This window comes from Hemicordylus capensis, chromosome 4 (assembly GCF_027244095.1).
Source record: "Hemicordylus capensis ecotype Gifberg chromosome 4, rHemCap1.1.pri, whole genome shotgun sequence".
Taxonomy (NCBI): Eukaryota; Metazoa; Chordata; class Lepidosauria; order Squamata; family Cordylidae; genus Hemicordylus; species Hemicordylus capensis.
In genome coordinates, this window is record NC_069660.1 from 48,644,424 (window position 1) to 48,669,723 (window position 25,300).

The 25,300-nt window shown below is 43.8% G+C and overlaps 1 protein-coding gene across 3 annotated transcripts in view; it reads right to left on the minus strand.

Moving 5' to 3' along the window:
• SOGA1 (suppressor of glucose, autophagy associated 1) overlaps positions 1 to 25,300 on the minus strand; it is a 142,444-nt gene that overhangs the window by 91,867 nt on the left and 25,277 nt on the right. For all 3 annotated transcript variants that reach the window (XM_053246048.1, XM_053246047.1, XM_053246046.1), the window contains exon 2: positions 10,320 to 10,544. In XM_053246048.1, the coding sequence (XP_053102023.1) occupies positions 10,320 to 10,544 (225 nt within the window). The remainder of the gene's footprint in view (positions 1 to 10,319; positions 10,545 to 25,300) is intronic.

Genomic DNA, 25,300 nt, shown 5'->3' on the forward strand with positions numbered 1-25,300 from the left:
GCCCACACACCCTTACACAAGTACTACTTCAGCTTACCAGAAAACTAAGGGAAAGTAACTTTTGTTTGTTTCCTGGGAAAGCAATACAACTACAAACATCAGAGAAGGCCACCACACCAAACCTCTGTGTATGGAATGGGGTCTTTAAAAAAAAAACAAAAAACCCAAAACCTAGAGATGCTAGTGGAGCACACTGGGCTCATGCTTAGATACTAACTTTGGAGGCTTGTAATCCTTAACCTCAAAGGAGAAATGAACATTACAAGCCCCAAAATTCTTCTCTGGCTTAGACTTCAATTCCTGGTTTAACCAGATCTTTCCTGCCACCTGAAGCTAGCATAAGCAGCTAGAGGTGTGGAAAATTGCACGTCTTTATGATTCACAGTGGTCCGCAAATGTTTCCTGTTTTCAGGAGAAGACCCAAAAAGTTGTCAAAAGTAGCTAGGGTTTATAGGAGGCTTGAAAGCTTCCACAATCCTGGCTATTTTCAAATGGTTCAGTTACTGCTGGTGGTGGTAAATGCCCATCTCTCCACAGAGGAACCCCTTGCTCCAAGGGTCTTCTGAGGGAGAGGCAACCCCCCACCACTACAGCAGTTTGGAGGGTACAACCTTTCATTTCCTCTGTTCAACTCAATTGAGACAAGTATGTGCCTCTACCTGGAGTGGGATCCAGCTGAAATGAGCAGAATAAGACCCTCTCTCCACTAGGACAGTAGAATGGAGTGGGTTTTGTAGCACAATAGATGTGAAGATCAAATGGCAGGAGCCTAGTACATTGCCAAAGCAATCATGATTAGACAGGGCAGATTGGAGAGAGAAGGGTGCCGCATTGGGTTATGGGGTGGAAAACCCACTCTGCAGCTGATGTGAGGAGGGGGCTGCCCTGTGTGTCACCTTCTGCAGTTATTTATACAAATCCCCAGTTACACTCTGGCTATGGGAAGTGACAACTGAGCTAGCACAGGGGCAAGTGGCAGCACAGCAACTATGATAAAATCAGCCTCGCTCAGAGATCTAGCACCACCACCAAGGAGAAAAAGGCTCCAGCTATTTTCCATTCTGCAAGCAAAATGCTTGACAGTAGTGCATAGTGAGGCAACCAGGAGGCAGCTGTTAGGGGCTGAAGAGGAGGAAAGGAGGAAAAAATCATCCTGACAAACATATGGAGCGATCACACCAAAGCCCAGCTCAGAAGAGAACCAGTCCATGAAACAGAAGGATGAGGGAACACAATAAAAGCCAAAGGGCAGCATCCAGACTAGTTAGTCAAGAATAAGCTCCAGTGAAAAGACAAGTCAGTCAAGACAAACTTAAGCCCCATTAGTGTAGCTATTACACAGATGCTCTGTGAGTAGTCTGGATGCAGCCACATTTCTTAATCCTAAATGCTGCTTCTACTTCAACCTATCCCTATGCCCTTATAATAGCAACAGCTCTAGTGTGCTCACACTTAGCCCTAGGTGGACAAAGCAGGAATGTAACTGGAGACCATGCTCCACAGGTAAGCTATTTAGCCCCTGCCTGTGCTAATACTATGTGGCTGCAGTCCTAGACTTCATCTACAAGAAACCCTAACTGTAGAAAAGCATCTGGAGTGCAGCAAGCAGATATGGAAAGCCACCATGTGTCAAAGGTGTTCATGACCTGCTCATGTTAAGATGGCAGATAGATCTAGGCAGGATTATCTAATTCCTAGATTAGGTCTTGACAAATTTTCTTTGAATCTAGAAACCAGTCCAACATTTTTGCAGCCAGACAATCAGGCTGTTCACACGAGCAGTCCTACACAGGCTTGCAGAAAAAAGGCAACTAAGGGGAGACATGATCGAGGTGTATGAAATTATGCATGGAGTGGAAAGGGTGGACAGAGAGAAATTTTTCTCCCCCTCTCACAACACTAGAACAAGGGGTCATCCCATGAAACTGAAGGTCGGGAAATTTAGGACCGACAAGAGGAAGTACTTTTTCACACAGTGTACAATTAATCTATGGAATTCTTTGCCATGGGATGTGGTGATGGCCACCAGCTTGGATGGCTTTAAAAGGGGCTTAGACAGATTCATGGTGGACAGGTCTATCAATGGCTACTAGTCTGGTGGGCCATCTCCAGCTTCAGAGGCATGATGTCTCTCAATATCAATTGCAGGGGAGCAACAGCAGGAGAGAGGGCATGCACATACCTCTTGCTTGTGGGCTCCCTAGAGGCATCTGGTGGGCCACTGTGTGAAACAGGATGCTGGACTAGATGGGCCTTGTGCCTGATCCAGCAGGGCTGTTCTTATGTACCCAGGTAGGTCTGCTCATGTGGAGCTCCCCAAGGATTAGGCTGCCCCAGGATTGGGCTCGATCCTAGCACTGCAGTGGGTTTTTTCTTCAGGATGTAAAAGGGCACAAGTGCACCCATCTATCCCGGTACCTGTCATGTACCTGTCACCTGTTCTCTTGACCCTTGCCCAACACAGCTAATGTTGGCCTACAACTGGCAGGGAGGTTGTTGTAGAAAGCCTGGTAGATAAAAAATGCTTCTCTCAGGGAGGGCAGGATGCCACCTTGCCTTAAGGAGGCACTTATTAGACCACTTCTGAAGAAGCTTGCCCTGGATTCCTCAGAGTTAAGCAACTATAGGCCTGTCTTCAACCTTCTGTGGCTGGGCAAGGTAATTGAGAGGATGGTGGCCTCCCAACTCCAGGCAGTCTTGGATGAAATTTATTATCTAGACCCGTTTCAGACTGGCTTTTGGGAGGGCTATGGGGTAGAGACTGCCTTGGTCGGCCTGATGGATGATCTCCAATTGGGAATTGACAGAGTAAGTGTGACTCTGTTGGTCCTTTTGGACCTCTCGGCAGCTTTCGATACTATCGACCACAGTATCCTTCTGGAGCATCTGAGGGGGTTGGGGCTTTGCAGTGGTTCCACTCTTACCTCTCAGGCAGATTCCAGATGGTGTCCCTTGGGGACTATTGTTCTTCAAAAACTGAACTTCAGTATGGTGTCCCTCAGGGCTCCATATTGAGGCACTTCATACAATCGGTGTGAAGCGCCAGATGAGGTTAGGCGGAAAGAGCGGGCTTAGGTCTCTCTCTCTCTCCGCAGACGATCAAGAGGCAACCCTGGGCAGCCAGATTGACCACCCACACGACCGCCGGATCTGTCATGGAGCCGGCGGGGGCTGCGGGGATAGGGGGCATTCTGGAGAGACTCCCGAGCCTGGAAGACTGCTTGCAGGATCCCGGCAGAGGTCTCCTCATGTGTCACCATGGCACGGAGCCGTGCCGTGGCAGCACATGATTGGAAAACCTGGGTTAGCGGAGTGCTTGCGCCGCTAACCTGGACTAAGGGGAGGGCTACTTTGGCGAGCAAGCCCACTGGTTCTCACAATGAGGAGAAACTGGGCTGGGCTTCTTTAGCCCGGTTTCCCCCCATCGTGGGAATAGCTTCATTGTCTCTGATGTTGTTTAACACCTACATGAAACCACTGGGAGAGATCATCAGGAGATTTGGTGCAGGGTATTATCAGTATGCTGATGACACCCAAATCTTTTTCTCCATGTCAACATCATCAGGAGAAGGCATAACCTCCCTAAATGCCTGCCTGGAGGCAGTGATGGGCTGGATGAGAGGTAACAGGCTGAGGCTGAATCCAAATAAGATGGGAGTTACATTGTGTGGGGTCGGAACTCGGGAGATGATTTTGATCTGCCTGTTCTGGATGGGGTCACACTTCCCCAGAAGAACAGGTCCGCAGTCTGGGGGTGCTTCTAGACACAAAATCAGTGTGGCGCAGTGGTTAGAGTGTTGGATTAGGAGTGGGGAGACCCAAGTTCAAATCCCTAGTCAGCCATGATACTTGCCAGGTGACTCTGGGCCAGTCACTTCTCTCTCAGCCTAACCTACATCACAGGGTTGTTGTGAGGAGAAACTTAAGTATGGAGTACACCTCTCTGTACTCCTTAGTGGAAGAGCGGGATAGAAAATGAAATGAAATAAATACATACATACATACTCTCCCTGGTGTTCCAGGTTGAGGCAGTGGCCAGAGGTGCCTTTTATCAGCTTCGGCTGATACACCAGCTGCGTCCATTTCTTGAGATAAATTACCTCAGTACAGTAGTACATCTGCTGGTCACCTCCAGACTTGACTACTGCAATGTGCTCTATGTGGGGCTGCCTTTGTACGTAATCTGGAAACTGCAGTTAGTCCAGAACGCGGCAGCCAGGTTGGTCTCTGGGTCATCTCGAAGATATCATATCACTCCTATCTTAAAAAATCTACACTGGCTGCCGATATATTTCCAGGCAAAGTACAAGGTTTTGGTTATAACCTATAAAGCCCTAAACAGCTTGGGCCCTGGGTATTTAAGAGAATGTCTTATTTGCTATGAACCACACTGCCCATTGAGATCATCTGGAGAGGTTCGTCTGCAGTTACCACCAGCTCATCTGATTGCTACTGGGGCATTCTCCATTGCTGCCCCGAGGCTTTGGAACACACTTCCTGCTGAAATAAGAGCCTCCCCATCTCTTACAACTTTTAAAAAGGCAGTCAAGACACATTTGTTCACCCAGGCTTTTAGATATTGTTTTAATTGTGTTTTAATAGTTTTAACATTTTAAATATTAATTGTTGAAATGTGTTAATCTTTTTATTGGTTGTTTTTATTGTCTTGTAAACCACCCAGAGAACACGCATTTTGGGCGTTATAAAAATGTGTTAAATAAAATAAAAATTAAATGTGTCTGTTTGGGCTGCCTGCAGCCCGAGCAGCCACAGAGCTGGGCGCCTAGAGTGCCCAGCTTGCAGGGAAATCTCCCAATGCACCATGCTCCTCGCATGATACACTGTGAGATTTCTGGAGGCTGGGCTATGTTTCCCCAGCCTCCAGACCACTGAACTTCTCCCGGCAGCACCACATGCATAGGTGTGCAAGCGGCGCTGCCAAGAAGATACCAAGGATAGTCTGGGGGCAGTAGGTGAGATCATGCCTTCCAGCCCCCCACCCTCCCCACCCCACTCACAGGTCATGTGACTGACCTTAGCAAATACTTGATAAAATTACCAGGCTGCAGTGGCAGTCTTTGTGGGGAGAGGGTTAATGGGCTTATCTTTTTATCCCCTTTAAAAGTAACCTACTTAGAAGAGAAACAGGGCTGGGAGGAATAAATAAATGTTTTATTAAATAACCCTGCCTCTGAATATCCTAGTCTGGGCACCATGGTTAAATTTCTAGGTGCCATGGCTCCCTGGCGGCTGGAACTTGTCAAGCCCTATCCTAGATGCCTTGCAACAAGCTCATTGCCACAAGATCATTGCTATTAGCTTAGCCAGCTATAAAAGGGGATTAGAGAAATTCAAAGAGGGGGTCTATCAATGACTACTTGAAACCTCCAGGTACAGAGAAAGTATGCCACTGAATACCAGTTTCTGAGGGGCAACAGCAGAAGGGATTTCGGCTTCATGCCCCGCTTGTGGACTTCCCAGAAGCAATTGACTGGCCACTGTCAGAAACAGGATGCTATCACCTCATTCCAGTGCATCACTCAATGAGAACAGATTTTACAGGACCCCAGTAGGTAGGGGTGGTGGCTACATTTAGTTTTAAGCACCCATGTGGAAACATATCCTCTTAATTATAGAGAACTGGATGCTAGGGTGGAGATTATCATCAGTCACTTATGGCATGCTTTGCTTCCAGGATTAGCCACTTTCTGGTGCCTGGGGCACTTGGCAACATACAAGCTCCTGTGTAAAAGGCCTCCACTTGGCTCAGTCTCAGGTTTTGCTCAGCTTCCCACTACAACAATACAAAAGCTAGCCTCCAAAGAGTGGCATGCCAGTGTAACTGGAGAGACTGCTATATCGATTCTCAGTGAGCTGGGATAACACAAGACAGGAGCTGGCCACAAAAGAGGAAAAGCGAAGGTGCAGACAGGATATTATCAACATTGATGAGTATTGATCCTTCTCCTTCCTCAGATGGATATGTTAAATAACACAAGTTTTGCAAGCTAAAACTGCCTAACAGCTGGTTGTAAGAGGGAATGGCATGCTTTTCATGCATTGTCTGGCTGTGCAAATCAAAAACTACCTCCAAATCCGATTACTGTTTCCTTGCACAGAGGTTGGGAAGTCTGCTCAGTTAGAAGGCTTGCCTATGGATTGGCAGAGTGAAGGTTACAGTTACAGTATATTTCTCACTGCCAGCCCTGGAGGACCATGAAATGGCCAAATTCTCATACAGCATATTGCCAATGAACCCGTCATCCTTCACTCACTGTGAGTCTGCAGCACAAATCGAACACAAGGCCCAGATCATTGCCACAAGGAATACAATGGCTGAATTCCACCTGCGCTCAAGCAGATCCAGTTTATGCATAACAATGGATAATTTCTCAGAGCCCTGCAGAAGATTCAGTGGCACTGCCAATTCCTTTGGTGAACTTCCACATTCATCATCAACTGGAAAGGGGAGAACAAGGAATCTAAATCTAATGCTTGGAGATTATCACGCTTAGCCAGAGTTATTTGTGCAGGATGTTTATGCAGGTGTTCAAGGGGCTGAAGCTGTGAAAGATTCCCACTTCTGCAATCATGTAAAAAAGAATCCACTAAGATGCCCGCACTGTAAAACCTGTCTGGTTCATCAAGCAGCCTAATTTGCTCAGTCCTTTCTTCTCTCATTTTCCTCATGCCCAAACACATCTCTGACTCCCTTTTTCTGCCCTTTCCTACCCCACCCCCAGCTTGTACTTCTGTCCCCTTTTGAATATAAATATCATTAGCTAAAGAAGTTGTAGTCAAGGGACTACAGCAACATAACAGAGACAGCAAGAGAGGATGCATTCCTCCAGGAGACTATGTTGCACTGCAATGCCAAGAAAGTGCCACACTAAAGCAGCATATGCACCACCCAGCTGGCCTGTACAATCATCATGAGCTAGCTAAGGCCCTTGGGCAGTTCAAGGGAGGGGTTCAGCCTCTTCGGTCAGCTGCTTAGCTCCATGACTGTAAACTGAGCTGACAAGAAAGCATAGCCTTGTACCTAACCCTTCCCTGCAAATCTCCAGGAGCCTAAAGCCTGTGCAATGGAAAGAGACTTCAACCTGGAATAGGAAACAAAGAGAACGCAAGGAGAAGTAGAAGTCCAGCTGCAACTGCAAGTGTGCCATCTTGGGGGACCCAGGTTCAAACCCTTATGCACTCTGAGCTCTTGGAGGAAGGGAAAGATAAAAAGAATGCATCTCTTTTTTAAGGCAGACAGTTAAGCATTACCAGTGAAGGCCCTGCAATGTGTGCAACGCAACACCAGCTTACACACAACCCATCTCCAGAACATGGTCAATTCAGTATTAGCCAATTTAATATTGTATAGGAATGAGGCAGGAACTGAAAGCTAAAGGAGGAATACTCCTCAACAGCATATCAAGCAGAACTAGTTTTCAGCTAGTTTCAGCTATGTCACCACCCATATTTGAACCAGAAAGAACCGATGTAGGACTGTGAATTCTCAATGATTTTAAAAGAAGTAAAACAAAAGCAAAGTTTTGTACGAAGTGAAGACAAATTCTTCACCAAAAAAAGATCAATTCCAGGACTATGTATGCATGTGCCCATATATAAGGTGGTACTGTTAGTTTTTAAATACTGCTTTACATAAAACATTTATGTATGCATATACCTTTTTCTGTTGCAGTAATAATTTATACTAGCTGGGCCGAGCGCAGAGCATCTGCGCCTCTGACAGCCTGCCCCGTCTGCTTCTCTCCCCCACCCCGCCCGTGGTTTCTGGCCAGCTTTCAAGCCAGCCCATCCCCTCCTGCCGCCATCTCCTCATTCTGGGGCTGGCCCAGCCCGCTGCCGCCTCCTCATCCCGGCAGCTGGGCCCACCACCTCCTCCTGGCAGCCGGGCCGGCCACCACCTCCTCATCCCAGAGGCTGGCCAGGCCTGCCTCCACATCCCGGTGGCCGGGCCAGGCCTGCCGCCGCCTCCTCATCCCAGAGGCTGGGCCGGGCCCGTGGCCACCTGACAGCCTGGCCACCACCTTATCTTGGTGGCCAGGCTGGGCTGGCCCACCGCGGCCGCCTCCTCATCCCAGCAGCCGTTTTCTCTGCATCTCGTTGCTAGTCCGGCAGCTTCTTGCAAGAGCTGCCACACATGGGATTAGCAACGGGTATGCCTAGGAGAAATAAATCTATAGAAGATATTTATTCACAGCAGAGAAAGAGATGAGCATATATTTGTTTATTTTATTCTGCTTCTGTTAGTTATGAGGGCAGGTAGAGAACTATGCAGTAGGGATGTGCACAAAACAGCATTTGCACTCCATTCCGAGCTTGGAATTCAAACGGCCCCCAGATCGTTCCATCAGAACAACCAGTTGAGCTGGTTGTTCAGATGGAATGACCCCTCCAAGAGTCCAAAATGGCGATCTTTCGGCCTAAACTGTTCTGCACATCCCTACTATGCAGAGCACAGAAACCCTTCTCTTCCCTCCCCACACCATCCCAACCTATGTGACTTTGGAAATATCACTTTGCAATTTCCACACATTATCAAGTCTACCTTGAAAGGTAGGCTTAAGTGGAGGGCCGTAGTTCAGTGTTAGAGCACACACTTTGTATGCAGAAAGTCCCAGGCATCTCCAAGCAGAGCAGGGCAAGACTTCTGTCTGAAACCCTAAAGAGCAGCTGCCAATCAGTGTAGACAATACTGAGTTAGATGGAAACAGTTTCATATGTTCACCTTAAGGGTCAGAAATATGTTTGTTTTAAAGAAATGCTGAAATTCCCAGGATGCCGAATTCTGCACTTAGAGCCAATTTCCATGTTTGCATAGTGAAATCATAAAATTGTGAAAGACACAAAGACCTGATCTTCTACTTCCTCTCAGTTCAAACCCAAAAGACTCATATCAGTTGCTTGAATTTACTGTATCATGACCCCAATCTTCATTTATTTGTCTTTGCTCACTTGCTGCATCTTGCCTTTATCAACTAGTAAGAAATAGATTACATTTCTAAAAAGGAATTCATGGCCTTCCTGTGGGAAAATACTAAAATACACAACACAAACACTTCATAAATCTTCCACGAGAGTTTCACCAGTGCATTGCAATATCTGAGATTTATAAGTATGTAGTACACCGCTCTGGGCTCCTTGGAGGAAGAGAGGAATATTAAATGTAATTAAGTAAATAAATAAATAAATAAATAAGTCACTCTTTCCCCAAAAAATATATTAAATCCACATTAGATGCCTAAGAGAAGCAGATCTAAAGCAGTGGCAGAGAACAACGCTGTACACACAAGCAGCCCTACCTGAGGAGGGATACTTGTGTGTACCGCTATGCTCGAGGTCGATCTCGGCACGGCGAGCCCAGCTTTTTAACCTGGGCTTTTACGTAACCCAGCACCGGGGTTGTATCTATTCTCGTGTGGAGCCTTGTGCGATTCCTGGAAGGCGGGAAAATGAGTCCCAACCTCCAGCAAACCACACTGCTCAGAGAAGAGCAGATTGTGTGAGCGCATGCCGGCACACCAATGAGGACTGCAACTATCATCCGGGGGGAAGGTAGGTCCATCCCTGTCTTTGCCCTCACTCATTCTCTCCACCCAATTTTGATCATTAGAATAGCCTTAACATCTATCGTATGTAGAAGATTCTAGTTCAATCCCAGGTATCCTTGGTTAAAGGTGGTGGTTGTTTGTTAATATACATTATTTCAACTTTTCTTGTGCCTTTTGTCAGAAATAACTCAAACTGGCTAACATCACAAGCTAAAAACATCACAATAAAAATGATAAAATCCAATCAGAATGCCAACCAAAGGGCAATAAAACAACACACACACAGAGGAAAAAATCATCAGTCACCATAGAGTAGTCAGCATATCAGCAGGCTACCCTTATTAATCATTCACCAAAGATCGCTGGAACAAATTGGTCTTCAAATGACTCGTCTTCAACACTGAAAATGTTCAGATATGTAATCTGGAAAAGGCTTCTGCCTAAGGCCTTGGAGAAATTCTACTAAACCAGAAACGGGTAACCTTGGCTCTCCAGCTGTTGTTGAAGTTGAGCTGCGATTCCCAGAATTGTGGCTGGGAATGATAGGAGTTGTAATTCAACAACAGCTGGAGAGCCAAGGTTGGCTACCCATGAACTAAACAGTATTGGGCTACATGGACAAATAATCTAAAACCCTATAAATCAGCAAATTCTATCCCAGTCCCATTCAACTGTCTCCCCCCTTGTGACTGAGAGAAGACTTCTACTTGGGTGCTATAAGTCTGCTACAAGACTCGTATCTGCAAGACTTACCTTGACATCTTGTTCAAGGCTGTGGATGAACTCGCCGTCCACCTGGCCAGTCTGTGCCACACGAAGGCTGCGGCGCTCCGCCTTACGCAGCCGGTACTGCAAGATGCGGCAAGTCTTGCTGGCTTGGTCCAGTTGCTGCCGGAGCTCCTGTAGTTGGTAGACATCTTCCTCCATGTAGACGTCTCTCATCTCCAGCATCTCAGCACGTAGTTCCTCAATCTCATCCTGAGGAAGACAGACACAATGGTCAAATTATGGGTAGGGCAAATGTCACACAGCCCCAGCTTCTAATCTACCAATACCTGTGTGAGGTTTTCACAGAGAATCTCTTCAAATGGGTCATTTGTGATCAATCAATTACTTTTAAATCCTGCTACCCATCTCACTCTCCTTTCCTACACAGGCTCTTCCACCACAATGTTGAGCACCCATAAAAGGTGTAACAGAGGAAACAAAAAGAGTAAGCCTTCAGAAACTACAGGAAGACCTCTAAAGACAATGATATCTCCTTGCATCAAGGCAATTTTAAGGCATGGTAGCCCTCAAGATACCTCAATCCCAGGACACATTCACCTGCCATTACTGGTTATAGAAGTATACAAAAAGACCTACTCCAACTACTTCCTCTGATGTGTGCTGGAAAACATATCAGAGATGCTGTTGGGATGTGTGTGGGAGGATTCAATGGAGAATGAATTTTCACACACACCAGTCTCCAAGTGATGAAAACAGCTGGTACAGAGAACTTTAGCCTTTTCCCTTCCATCATCCAGGATAGGGACGGTGCCTAATCCTAGACACATAAACTTAAAGACACATCAATGATATTCCAGTGATACAGTGGCTAACATCCAGTTTATCAAAGTGCTGGTGCAACAACACTGCATTGCACTACAAGAGAATGTCAATTTTTTGTCAATCTCCCTTCACAGAGCAGTAACAGTGTTCCCTGAAGCAAGTGTTTTATGAGTCTGGATGTCAGACACACTCTCCTGTTCATGTGTATGGGTCCTCACTGGAAAAGCCTGCAAAGACAACTCAGGATTTCCCAACTTCCATTGATGCACTTTTGCCTATGGATGATCCATGCAAAGATGAAAAACTCACAATTTCTTTGCTTTTCTGTGCAAATGAAGGACCACTAACAGATACATGGAAGTTATCAATATAATCCTAGCATAGCTTGCCAGCATCTCAGAAATGTTACAAGGGTAATGTTAAAGAAAAGCCTCCACTCTTTCACTCCAGATCTTTTTACTGCAGGACTCAGAACTACATTTAAGCAACAATGATGGGTGAGGTTAACAGCTTCAAATACAACATTTACAGAAAAAATGTTGGGGGGAAATCCCATATGTAAGGTTCTGAAACCACCATAGCACTGGAGAGCAGCCTGCCAATCCAGCTAATTAGCCCTAAGGGATTAGGAGCAAATGCATAGCGTGCACCACATATAAAGCTAGGATAAAAGACTGCCTGGGTTACGACACAGCAAGCGAAAAGCTATACAGTGCTAATTATGAGGACCAAGATCCATCTGCCAGAGTATGATAGATCCTGGTCCTCATGACTGGCAAAAAAAATATTTGTTCTGCACTGTCAACATTAGTCATGTCTTTTCTACAACTCCAACTTCCCCCAAATAATAAGAAACTTCAAGTGTTCTGCCCCAGAATGCCTCTCTTTCATTGAGCTGAAAAAAGATTGCAAACCTAAGTGGCTGCTAAAAACCATTATCAGTACAATGGTTAAAAAAACCCAAAAACAACTTCTTCAAATTACAGGATATATTTTTGCCATGGTAAAAGCCTTCTCCCATGCATGTAGAGTTTAGGGGATCTTACCTGTCATGCTCAAGGCATGCATTCTACCTGGAACTCATTTCATAACAAGCACTTAACAGCATATGATATTGCAGTGCCACCTATCACATACTGGGGGTGGGGGGTGGTACAAGCAAAAGGTCAATAATTTTGGGTTATTAAGCCCCACGGCATACTATATAATTGTCATTAATAGTGTTAATTGTTAACCTTTCTTCCTAGTATTAACATTGGCAAAAAAGCAATCACTAGCAAAGAGTAGGGTCGAGAAAAATTGATGATTTAAAATAAATAAAATAAGATTTTTTAAAAATGCATAAAGAACCTGGGTCAAAGATATAATGGAATATTAATCACAACTTCTAATTACATTCTATGAACATGTTAACAGCCGTATATGAGGAAAAGAAATAACAGACCTGATCAATCCTATTCTGCAGATGGTGAACATGTACCCCCCACACACACACACAGTCAAGCCCTTGCCACCACCACCACCCCCGCCCGCAAAAATGCAAAGATAAAGAAGGTCAATGAATGAATAGGATTGGGGGTGGGGGGAGATGAAATAGATGTGAGCAAAGAGGTGGAGTCTGGGTTTAAATGCAAGGGATGGGGAGGGGGATAGAAGATGAAACCAAAAGTGAAAATAATATATTCATGCAGTCCTGAGGAAACGTTTTCCAAGTGCATACTCCATTGTAGAAGGGAAACACCTATCATGGCAACAGGCCATAAGAGAGACCCCCATTTGGGAATATTTTAATGAAGTCCCTGTACCTGTGGGTAAGAAAGGCATGCGTGTGAAATTCAAATAGTGCAACAACGAAATGCAAGGCCTGGTTACCCAAATGAAACAGCATTATGAGAAGTGTGTACCTATCTTCTAAAAATGAAACCTTAATATGTATGAAGGTTATATTGGACAAGAATGTACTTTTATAGAAAATGATGATTAAATTTGACCTATTGAGGTCATCTGAGGAGATCCGTCTCCAGTTACCGCCAACTCGCTTGGTGGCTACACAGAGATGGGCCTTCTCGGCCGCTGCCCCGAGATTGTGGAATGCACTCCCTGCTGAGATACGATCCTCCCCATCTCTTGCAATTTTCAAAAAACACCTGAAAACCCATCTTTTCGCCCAAGCTTCCTAATATTTTTGGGTTTTAATCTCTGGTTATTTTAAAATTGTTAAAGTGTTTTAAAGTTTTTGTATATGTTTTTAAATGGTTTTATGCTATTGTAAACCGCCCAGAGATGAAAGTTTGGGGCACTATACAAATCTGATAGATAAATAAATAAAACAAAATAAAATAAATATAATCTTCCCTAGTTATTCAAATTGTGATCTAAATCATTGAAATGGATTCCTTCTGTGAAGCAATTTAAATTGTGATTTACTGTAAATCATGGTTTAAATTTATTTGATTTAAATCAAATCAACCCTGGCAGAGAGATCCTGATAATAAAGCAGGGCCTTAGCAACCCAGCAATACCAGACAGCCACTAAGAGCATGGACTTCCACTTTCCGCAACAAGTGAATCCCAGCAACTGCTTTAGGCTATGCTGCACAATGTAGACACAAAAGCCAATGTGGACTCCACATGTTGAACCAGACTGCACCCTGAAGCAGCATTACAACTTCTACCATGTTTTTCTCCTAATTGGAGAGCAGAGCTGGGGGGAAAACCGCCATCTGCCCAAGAAAGAGGAGTGCAAAAAGCATGGTCAAGAGCCCCCTGGAGGCCCAAGAAAGCCAGTGGGAGGAGAGCACAAAGAGAGCTTGAGATTGAGGAGCAACCCAGGTGGAGTATTTCTTTACTATATTCAGCCAGCCTACCCTGCCAGGTCATGGAAATAAGCCAAAGCACATTCACGAGCGGAAAGGCAATAGCATATGAGACCAGAGAAATCTAGCACCAAAACACAGACTCTTTCTGCAGTAGCCACATTTCCAGAGTTGGACTCTATTGACAACAGAGTTGTTCTTCCATGGGCCTAGACAATCAGCTAGACCTATCCACATACTGTAATTAAACAAGCTCAGTACGGAAAAGAAAGCAGACATATGCCAGGGCCTCAAAGGGAAAAGGAAAGGTCCTTCCACATGTTCTGCAATGGGAGAGTTACAACAGCAATAGCTATTGAATAATAGCACTGAATAAAACAATAGAACTGAAGAAGATAGAGGAGCCTCTTGGCAGTGAAAGCAGGTTACTTGCCAGCAAATCAACAAAAATGAATGTCTCAAGATATACCAGCAGATCTACTGCATTGACCTCTTTCAGTCCAGATATAGGCAGGAATATCTACCAATATGCAATTTCCCAGGCAGGGGTGGGTCTGCTACAGCTAACCATGAATTGGGTCTTCTAGTAGTGGACTTGCTCCACTCTGCATTTTGTATTAAGCCAATTATGCTCTAAGAAGCAACATGACTAACCAGATTGCTGTATTTCCCAGGCCCCTAAAAATTAAAGAGCAGTCTAATATCCTCAAATACTTCCACATGTATCTTTCAGTTCAGGCTTCTTCACAGTGCATGCATAAAATCTCAGTTTAAAGCAAGGCTGCACAACTTTGGCCCTCCTGGATATGTTGGACCACAAACTTCCATAAGGCTTGACTATTGGCTACTGTGGCTGGGGATGATGGGAGTTTTACTCCAGGAACAGATGGAGAGCCGAGGTTATGCAGCCCTGCTTTAAAGTGTGAGTTTATGCATGCACTCACAAAATTGATTGCCAGAAAATTTAGAACCAAAAAACAGAAGTACTTTTTCATACAACGCATAATCAACTTGTGGAATTCTCTGCCACAAGATGTGGTAACCTGGATAGAGGGGTCTGGATAACTTTATGGAGGAGAGGTCTATCTATGGCTACTAGTAGGAGGGCTATAGGCCAGACTCAGAGGCAGGATACCTCAGAAAAACCAGTTGCAGAGGAGAAAAACCAGTTGCAGAGGAGAGAGGGCATGCCTTCACCTCTTGCCTGTAGGCTCCCAGTTGCATCTGGTGGGTCACTGTGTGAAACAGGATGCTGGACTAGAAGGGCATTGGCCCTGATCCAGCAGGGCTGTTCTTGTGTTATGTTGTGCTTAAAGCAATCTTCAGCCCAAAGCAGTCATTGGTTGGCACAACATATCTACACATAGTTAAACCTAGCACCCTGCTATTTGTGCTGGGGAGCTCTGCCCAAGTTTTCAAGGGATTTCCCCCACACCCACTCATTTTGCCAGATATATTAAATATTGCCTACTCTGAAGCTCTGTGGGTGACAGGTCTGTATGCTAACTACCAACTACCTACATGGTTTGTAGATCACAAAAGTGTGTGCTTATTTTAAAATAGGCAGAACTGAAACTATTTTTACATGTTGGTAATGAAGCAGATGTCAACTTAAGTGGCGCAGCGGGGAAATGCTTAACTAACAAGCAGAAGGTTGCTGGTTCAAATCTCTGCTGGTACTATATCAGGCAGCAGTGATATAGAAAAATGCTGAAAGACATCATCTCTTACTGCACAGGAGGAGGCAATGGTAAACCCCTCCTGTATTCTACAAAGAAAACCACAGGGCTCTGTGGGCGCCAGGAGTCCAAATCGACTTGAAGGCACACTTTACAATGAAGCAGATGGAACTCCCTTAGGAGTGGGCCAGCAGAAGGACAACTTCTTTAGAGTTCCATCTGCTTCAGCACCAATATGTAAATTAGGGAAGGATCATAGATCAGTGGAAGAACATCAGCTTTGCATACAAAGGGTCCCAGGTTCAATCCCTGGCATCTCCAAGTAGGGATGGGAAATATCCGTCTGAAATCCAGAACAGTCATTGCCAGTCAGTGTAGAAAATTCTGAATTAGATGGACCAAAGGGATCATTTGGTTTAAAGCAGCTTCCTAAGTAACCTATTCAAGGCCTCTTGTCTTTTCATGAATACCACAACCTGAACAGCTTTCCCCAATCTGCAAGAAATAGGTAAATGTGGTATTTAGAAATGAGTACATTTAAAACTCCCCTCTAGCTCTAGTGAAATACTAGCACCAATAAAAATCTACACTCAAACTCTATTTATTGCTTTTGGTAGCTCATGAAATTTTAAGAAGGGTGCTCATGATAAATTCTAGGTAATCTGGGAACCATTCTTAGAACTGTATGCAATGTGGTAGATATCTTTGTAGGAAGTAGTGTGGGAAGATTCTGTGACTAAAGGCTTTTTATTAGTCTGTTTTGTTATTTGGTTTGTTTAGGGAGTGTCTTTAAAGTAGGATTAGGATTGGGAAAAGATGGGTATTTGTATACTACATAAAGCAGAAAGGGATAAATTTTTATTTTATAAAATGAAGTATTGTATTATGAAAACATTTTTGTCATTTATTGCTTTGTTATCATTTATGTTTTGCAAATCATGTTGCTCTATCTCAAATTCTGTTAAGTAAAAAAAATAAATGAGCAACATCTCACAAGGATTTCCATCCCTTATCTACACAGTATGGAAGGTACTGTTGGATCATTGCCACATAATCACCATTTGTCGCTAAAGGCCGCTCTACCTCTGATATTGGACCCATTCCTGGGCAATGGGTCCAACATTAGAACTAGTGCTAACTAGGTCTAATAGCATTAGAACTAGTGCAAATGCTGGCCCCGCCATTTGCTGGCCCCGCCCTGGCCTTGTTGCCCTGAGATGGTGCACTATGCCCCCTAGTCAGTGAAGCTGGCGATGTGGAGAAAGAGGCACAGGAGACAGGGTGGGGCCAGCAAGTGGGCAGTGCTTCTGAAGGCACATGGAGGTGATGGCAGCAGAGGTAGGTTTCTGTGGGAGCAGTGTACTTTGCCACCCCAAAAAAGGCCCCCAAAGGCACCGCCTGAAGCAAGTACCTCATTTTTGCCTCATGAGGAGCCATCCCTGTGTGAGGTGCAGCCCGAGACATTTTGGTGCCTGAATGGAAAACCCAAATGGCACCCCTCCCACTTATCAACACAGGGCAAAATCCACCAGAACGTTCTACTAAGCAAGCCCCACTGAAATGAAGAACAGCTTCACAATAGCACAATACTGCTATCACAAAGTTTGTTCATTTCAGTGGGGTTTGTGGGGGAGAACTTTCTAGTGAATCATGACCATAGGTTAGCCCTCTTTCCCCCACTCTGCTGCTCTTAATGGCACCCACGTTCTGCCATCTCACTCAGTCTCATGGAAGCAGCATTGTATTATCCACCAAGATGGCCCCAGAGAATGAGGAAGTCTAACAAGTTTCAAAGTGTGTACTATTTCAGTTGGTCCAACCCAAAGAATGCTACTTTTCTTTGTATATCCTTTACAGATGTGCAAAATTAAACCCAGTGCCTTTGTACACATAAGACTGACCCATTTACTCAGCTCAGCAACCAGCACATCACTTCCCTCACCAGTTTCTACCATTAAAACATAAAACAAACCTGACATTCTGGAAGAATAACTCCAGTATCACCAGGGAACTCACTGAAGACAGAGTGCCTGAAGCGAAGATGCCGTATAAGAGAGACTTATTTCCAAAAATATTTTACAAAGAGATAAAGACAAAACTGTGGGCGGCGAAAGGATGGGATTCTCCTCAGTGTGAAGCTAAGACAGGAGCAATAGCAGAAAATGTAGGTCAGCCATACAAGAAAAATACCATCCTAGTAGTTAGATGTATCAATAGGCTGTGAGGAGACAAACTTCCACCAGAAGAATGCAAGATTTAAAAACTTGACTTGCTTCCGTTGGTGGCTGCCTTTAGATTCCAACCAAGATAAATGCATAGGCCTCAATTTAAAGGCCAACCTGAACTGCAGATCCAATAAAGAAGTTTAGTCCAACCAAACCCAATATTGATTTGACAAGGTAAACATAAACGCAGAACAAACTGAAAATCATGCACCTTACAAGCAGACCAATTCTCACTAATTTCTAGTATTTGGATTTAGTGGGGAAAAACAAGACAGATTCTCTATATGTAAATATTTGTTTTTACAGAGAAACGCTTGTGTTTGCTTTTTGTGTTGTTGCTCATTAAATGAACACTTATAGGAGTTTCTGCAGGCACAGCACTCTTCCATCAGGGAGTGGAAATTTTGTCCAGGTAGATGTGATCTTACACTACAGGAGGTGGGGGCTTCTTTCTATGGACCAGGAGGTGGAATAAGAACTTTGCATTAAAATCTAGCCCAGCATTATGCTATTTCCCCCATGCACAAAAATGAGAACTATTTGAATACATATCAACACAACTATAATTCCATTCCAACATTTCCCATCCAACAACTCAGAAATGAGCTCATTCTGTATCTTCTAACTGAGACTTCATCACCTGGTGTTACGGACCCAGTGGCCTGGACCTATTGCACTATTGTGCTGCAGGTTGCTGGCAGAGCAACAAATTGGATGGATCATGTAAATAAAAGGAAATGGAAATCCAAGAACACTTCCACTTATTGGTCCCGCAAACATGACCAGATGGCAGATAGGACAGGCATGCAGCCCAAAGAAATATAAGAAATCCCTCTTCATTTGACTCCCTCCAATGCATTTGCCTATTGCTAGCAGTTTGGGGAATATTATTAGTATCCCCTTGGTTGAGCCATCTGTTGCTCCCTGCTTCACTGGCAGCAGATCTTCTGCCACAGAGCTAAGCTTTCTCATGTCACTTCCTCTGCTGGCTGGCCACATTCTTGGCTCCCCCTGAGAGACTTTCAGACCTCTGAATTTAGAAGGTGAGAGCAGGTAAACAAAACCCCTCTAGCCCTTTACAGATCATTGGTTTATCTGCTTATAATACACAAAGGAAAGCCAATCAGAGAATGGCATCCATTAGGAAACCTTCCTTTTGAGCAAGTGAGCACAGAGGGTACACAAACAATGGCATTGCAGCCTGCCTCCCAGCTAGCATGTCAAATCCAATGATGAAATGAGGCATCATCTCCAAGGGCACCAGAGGATTCAGTTCTAAGTGACATCCCAACAAATTGCAATCATAGGTCAGTCTTCCTTATCCCACCCCCTTTGATCTAGAGCTACGGAAAACAGCAGGAGATTTCACAAACTTCCCTAGCAGCAGTATGTACTATTTATGAGAGAGACTTGTGCAAAGGCAATTAATGCACTGTTAACTCATGGACTCACAAAAACAATAAAAACAAATTGGATTGGATGAGGGGTCTGTTTGCACAACCAAGTGTGTATTAGCTACAAGGAAAGCTTTGCCCGTGTTATCTTCTGACTACTTCATCTGCATATTCCACCACACAAACACCACATTCCAGTGATCTGCCTGTATCCAAAGCTGGATCTTGTGTGCAATGGCTCATCCACATGGCCAGCTCTACGAGGCTGGATAAAGACCACACAAAGGATTTTCCAACAACTAATACATGCTGGAACTATTACATAAATAGGCTCTTGGTTTGCAACTTGAATTAAGAGAACCTCTTGCAAGGTACAGGCAAATCAACTTTATTTACAACAAACTGACTACAATTTCAAAAATTACCTAATGTGACAAGGAATCATAAAGAAGCTGTTCTGTTTCTTCTTATACCATTTATATAATAGTTGGATCAATGGTTATTACAATACAATACTAAAATGTCAGTTTGATGGCATTTTATGCATATTTTATGCACACTAGTTGACATGATACACAATGCAACACCAGCTCTGGCTACACAAAACACACAACCCCAATGGTACTGCACAAGCAGACAGTTGCGCGGTTCTTAAAACTGTGCACATTGTTTCCAATGTAAGTAGCGCTGTGCGACTGTGGGTGTGCAGTTTTAAGCAGCTGCACAACTGCTCACTTACACAATATCACCAGGGCTGCCTGTCCCATGCACAGCAGCACCGGCTAATAGCTAATGCCGACACTGCATTGCACATCATGTCACCAAGTTTGCAACTGTAATCATCACTAGGATGCAAGTCCCAATTTTTAAGTACCTTGCATTACTTTTTAAGTGCCTTTTAAGTATCTTGCAAGAAAATACATAAACAAGCCTCACAGCTTACGGAACAGAACCCACATTCCAAAAGTCCCTACACCAGTGCCTACTGCTGTCAGAAATGAATCTAGAATGTTTGATTTGACACTCAGGTCTGCTAAAGTAAAACTCTTACTCCCTTGATACACATGGTTGTATACAATACTACTGGGTCTTAGACAGTCATCCTGTGTCTACAGGTGCAAAATCTATGTGCCGACATGGCACATATTAAAGTAGAAGCCGCATCACTCTTGGCTTCTTGATTTGGAAATATATGAGATAAATCCAGACAGGGTTGTTTTGAGGAGAAACTCAAGTATGTAGTACACCGCTCTGGGCTCCTTGGAGGAAGAGCGGGATATAAATGTAGTTGTTATTATTATTAATGAACAGAGGAAAAATAAGAAAAACAGAAGGAATAGAACTACCCAACAGAAGCAACATCAAGAACCCGGAAGAGAAAGAACATTACAAATACTTGGGCATTCTCCAGGCTGATAACACTGCACACACTGAAGTTAAAAGAAAAATTGGAAGTGAATACATCAGGAGAGTTAGAAAAATCCTCAAGTCCAAACTCAATGGCGGGAACACCATACAAGCCATAAACACCTGGGCTATACCTGTTATCAGATACACTGCAGGAATAATAGACTGGACCCAAGCAGAGCTAGAGACGCTAGATCGTAAGACCAGGAAAATCATGACCATCAATCATGCTCTGCACCCCCGCAGTGATGTCGATAGGCTATACCTCCCTCGCAGCTCAGGTGGAAGAGGAATGCTGCAAGTCCATCAAACAGCAGAGGAGGAGAAAAGAGGCCTTGAAGAATATATCAAGGACGGTGAAGAAGATGCACTTCAAATGGTCAAGAACGCGAAACTATTCAACACCAATGAAACAAAGCAGACCTACAAGAAAGAACAAGTCAAGAACCGAGCAGAAAAATGGAGAAATAAGCCACTGCATGGTCAATATTTGCACAATATAAGTGGAAAATCAGACATCACCAAGACCTGGCAATGGCTTAAGAATGGCAACTTGAAGAAAGAAACAGAGGGTTTAATACTGGCTGCACAAGAACAGGCACTAAGAACAAATGCAATAAGAGCAAAAGTCGAAAAATCAACCACAAACAGCAAGTGCCGCCTTTGTAAAGAAGCAGATGAAACAGTTTTTACAACTGCTGTTGTAAAAAGATCGCACAGACTGACTACAAACAAAGGCACGACAAAGTAGCAGGGATGATACACTGGAACATCTGCAAAAAATACAAGCTACCTGTAGCCAAAAATTGGTGGGACCATCAAATTGAAAAAGCGGTAGAAAATGAAGATGTGAAAATATTATGGGACTTCCGACTACAAACAGACAAACATCTGCCACACAATACACCAGATATCACTGTAGTCGAGAAGAAAGAAAAACAAGTCAAAATAATCGACATAGCAATACCAGGAGATAGCAGAATAGAAGAAAAAGAAATAGAAAAAAATCACAAAATACAAAGATCTACAAATTGAAATTGAAAGGCTGTGGCAGAAAAAGACCAAAATAATCCCAGTGGTAATTGGCGCCCTGGGTGCAGTTCCAAAAGACCTTGAAGAGCACCTCAACACCATAGGGGCCACAGAAATCACCATCAGCCAATTACAAAAAGCAGCTTTACTGGGAACAGCCTATATTCTGCGACGATATCTATAACAATAACAACAACAACAACATTGACAATAAAATTCAGCCATCCCAGGTCCTTGGGAAGGACTCGATGTCTGGATAAAACAAACCAGTCAATAACACCTGTCTGACTGTGTAAATAAATAATAATTTGAAGCAAATGATGCTGTAACCCTGAGTAGCCCTAAAACAGACCAATGAATAAGAGATCCATTGGATAAGAGATTGCCTAGAACCCTATGTACATTAACTTGATTTCCATGATAGGAAAAAGGCTATAAGATAAATTTAAAAGAGGAAACTGATGTCCTTTGAAACCCTGCAACAGGCATATAGATGTGCTTGTACTGTGCTGATCTCCTTCCTGGCATTCCACATCACAGAATGAGGTTATTATTATTCAGAAGATGTATATTCTGTTTTTAAACAAATAGTTAACACAGAAGAGAAATTGGGGAGTGGGGATGGTTCCATGTCTCAAAGAGGCTCACAATCTAATGGGAGGGGGAGGGGGGGGAGAGAGAGAGAGAGAGAGAGAAGCAACAGCCACTGGAAAATAGACTGCTGGGCTGAATATGAACATTCTGTCTCCAATGTTGTTTAACATCTACATGAAACCACTGGGAGAGATCATCAGGAGATTTGGTGCAGGGTGCTGTCCGTATGCTGATAACACCCAAATCTATTTCTCCATGTCAGCATCATCAGGAGAGGGCATAACCTCCCTAAATGCCTGCCTGGAGTTGGTGATGGGCTGGATGAAGGATAACAAACTGAGACTGAATCCAAATAAGACAGAGATACTCATTGTGCGGGGTCAGAACTCGAGAGACGCTTTTGATCTGCCTGTTCTGGATGGGGTCACACTTCCCCAGGAGAAACAGGTATGCAATCTAGGGGTGCTTCTGGATCCAAGCCTCTCCCTGGTCTCCCAGGTTGAGGCAGTGGCCAGAAGTGCCTTCTATCAGCTTTGGCTGATACGCCAGCTGCGTCCATTTCTTGAGGTGAACGACCTCAAAACAGTGGTAGATCTGCTGGTAACCTCCAGACTGGATTACTGCAATGCACTCTAGGTGGGGCTGCCCTTGTATGTAGTCCAGAAACTACAGTTGGTCTTGAATACGGCAGCCAGGTTGGTCTCTGGGTCATCTTGGAGAGACCATATAACTCCTGTATTGAAGGAGCTACATTGGCTGCCGATATATTTCCAGGCAAAATACAAGGTGTTGGTTATAACCTATAAAGCCCTAAACAGCTTGGGCCTTGGGTATTTAAAAGAACGTCTTCTTTGTCATGAACGCCACCCCACTGCCCACTGAGATCATCTGGAGAGGTCCGTCTGCATTTGCCACCAGCTCGTCTGGTGGCCACTCAGGGACAGGCCTTCTCTGTTGCTGCTCCGAGGCTTTGGAATGCACTCCCTAGTGAAATAAGAGCCTCCCTATCTCTGACAGCTTTTAAAAAGTCTTTAAAGATGCATTTGTTCATCCAGGCTTTTAAGTAATGTTGTTTTAATGGTTTTAAAACTGTTTTAAAATATTGTTTTAAAATTTTTAATTGTTGTAATGTTTTAAACTTTTTTGTTTTAACTAATGTTTTACTTTATTTTTACTTTGTTGTAAACCACACAGAGATGTAAGTTTTGGGCAGTATAAAAATAAATTAAATAAATTAAATAAATAAATGAATGAATAAATAAATAAATAAATAAATAAAAATGAACACTATATAAGAGAGCAATCATTTGAAAGGCACCTTTTTGCCAAGTTAGCAGGGATGAACCCCAGCCACACAACCAGATACTACTACCACAAAGAACACTCATATCCCATTTATCAACAAATGTTTTCAAAGCGGTTTGCGTAGAAAAATAAATAAATAAGATAGTCCCCTGTCCCAAAAGGGCTCACAGTCTAAAAGAAACACAAGGTAGAAACAAAAAACAGCCACTGGTGGTGGGGTGCTATGCTGGGGGTTAATTGGGCCAGTTGCTCTCCCTCTGCTAAATATAAGAGAATCATCACTTTAAAAAGATGCCTCCTTTCTCAGTTAGCTTTTGATTCCAAACCAAAGAAAAATGTGCCTTTTTCCAGAGGGACTCTTTCCATGTTTCTAACTTTGTCTGAGCACTGCTTCTCATTTTACACAGCAACAAATGTTCTTCATGTACACACAGCTGGGAGCCATCAGCAAACATGACCACCTGCATGACACATACATTTCCAAACATGCATTTGTTGCATTCATACTTTAAATCCATTAGATTTATACATAAAACGTTTTATGCACATTCCAACAACAAAGTAATGTGTGTAGCAGCTCTCAGAAACTAGGGCTGTGCACATATCAAAGCCTGCAATTCAATTCGAGGTTGAACCGAATCTCAGACCCACCCACCCCCAAACTGATTCATCAAAGGCAGCTGGCTTGGAATCAGCCTTGAATCACTTGAATTGATTTGGGGGATTTGCACACTATTTTGAAGCCCATATTTCTTGAAAAACGAGCCTCAAAATGGCACTTTTGCCCCGGGGAAGGCTGGTCTGCCAATTGGGAATGGTGGGTAGACCAGCCCTCTACTCTGGACTTAGTGCATTAGTCTGCCTCGGAGGACAGATCTACCCGGGTCGAATCGGGGGTGATTCTCCACAACCCCAAATCGGGCCTTGTATTTTGAGGGTGATTCAATTCAAGGTTGAATTTGCGAATCACCCCTGATTTGACCTGAATCGATTTGATGGCGAACTGAATTGCACACCCCTATCAGAAACCATTCCTTCACTCCTCGAGTTCACATGTCTTACACACAGACCACGAATTTCAAGGACTTAAAAAACACCTAATTATTTGGAAATGTTTAAACAGCTCTACATTTGGACAACATTTTAGCTGGGAAGCGGTAATGTGTTAACACGTTACCAAAGTTATTGCTTGTCACATACTTGGTAGGGAAAACAGCAGCTCTTGGATTGCTTTCTCGCACAGCAATCTAGCTTCAGCTCTATACATGACTAGTGTTCTTAGAAGCAGGCGAGAAATCTTGATTATAACAGCTAGCAAACAGGCCTCCATAAAATGAAAAGATTGCACAAAACTGCTAGCTATTCGCATCAGAGTAGGAGGCAGGATGTCCTAGTACAGTCTAAGATGTGTTTTGAAAGGTAACTCGCTGTTAAAAGACTTCAGCAAAAAGGCTGCATATAAAAGAAACCTACATTGTCCAAAGCTCATATTATTGCACCAAGCCTATCTTGGCAAAAAAGCACTGCATGAACTGCGTTTGATCAAGTTTCAATAAGCTACTGTAATTAAAGGCCATATCATAATGATGCTTACCCTCCTTTGAAAGGCATTATTATAATAATACTTATACATAAAGTAGAGGCTGAAATGTTAAAGCACAAAGGAGTGAAGCAATTCAACCCACCACTCTACCAGCCCCAGCATCAAAGCGCTGCACCCAGGTATTTATT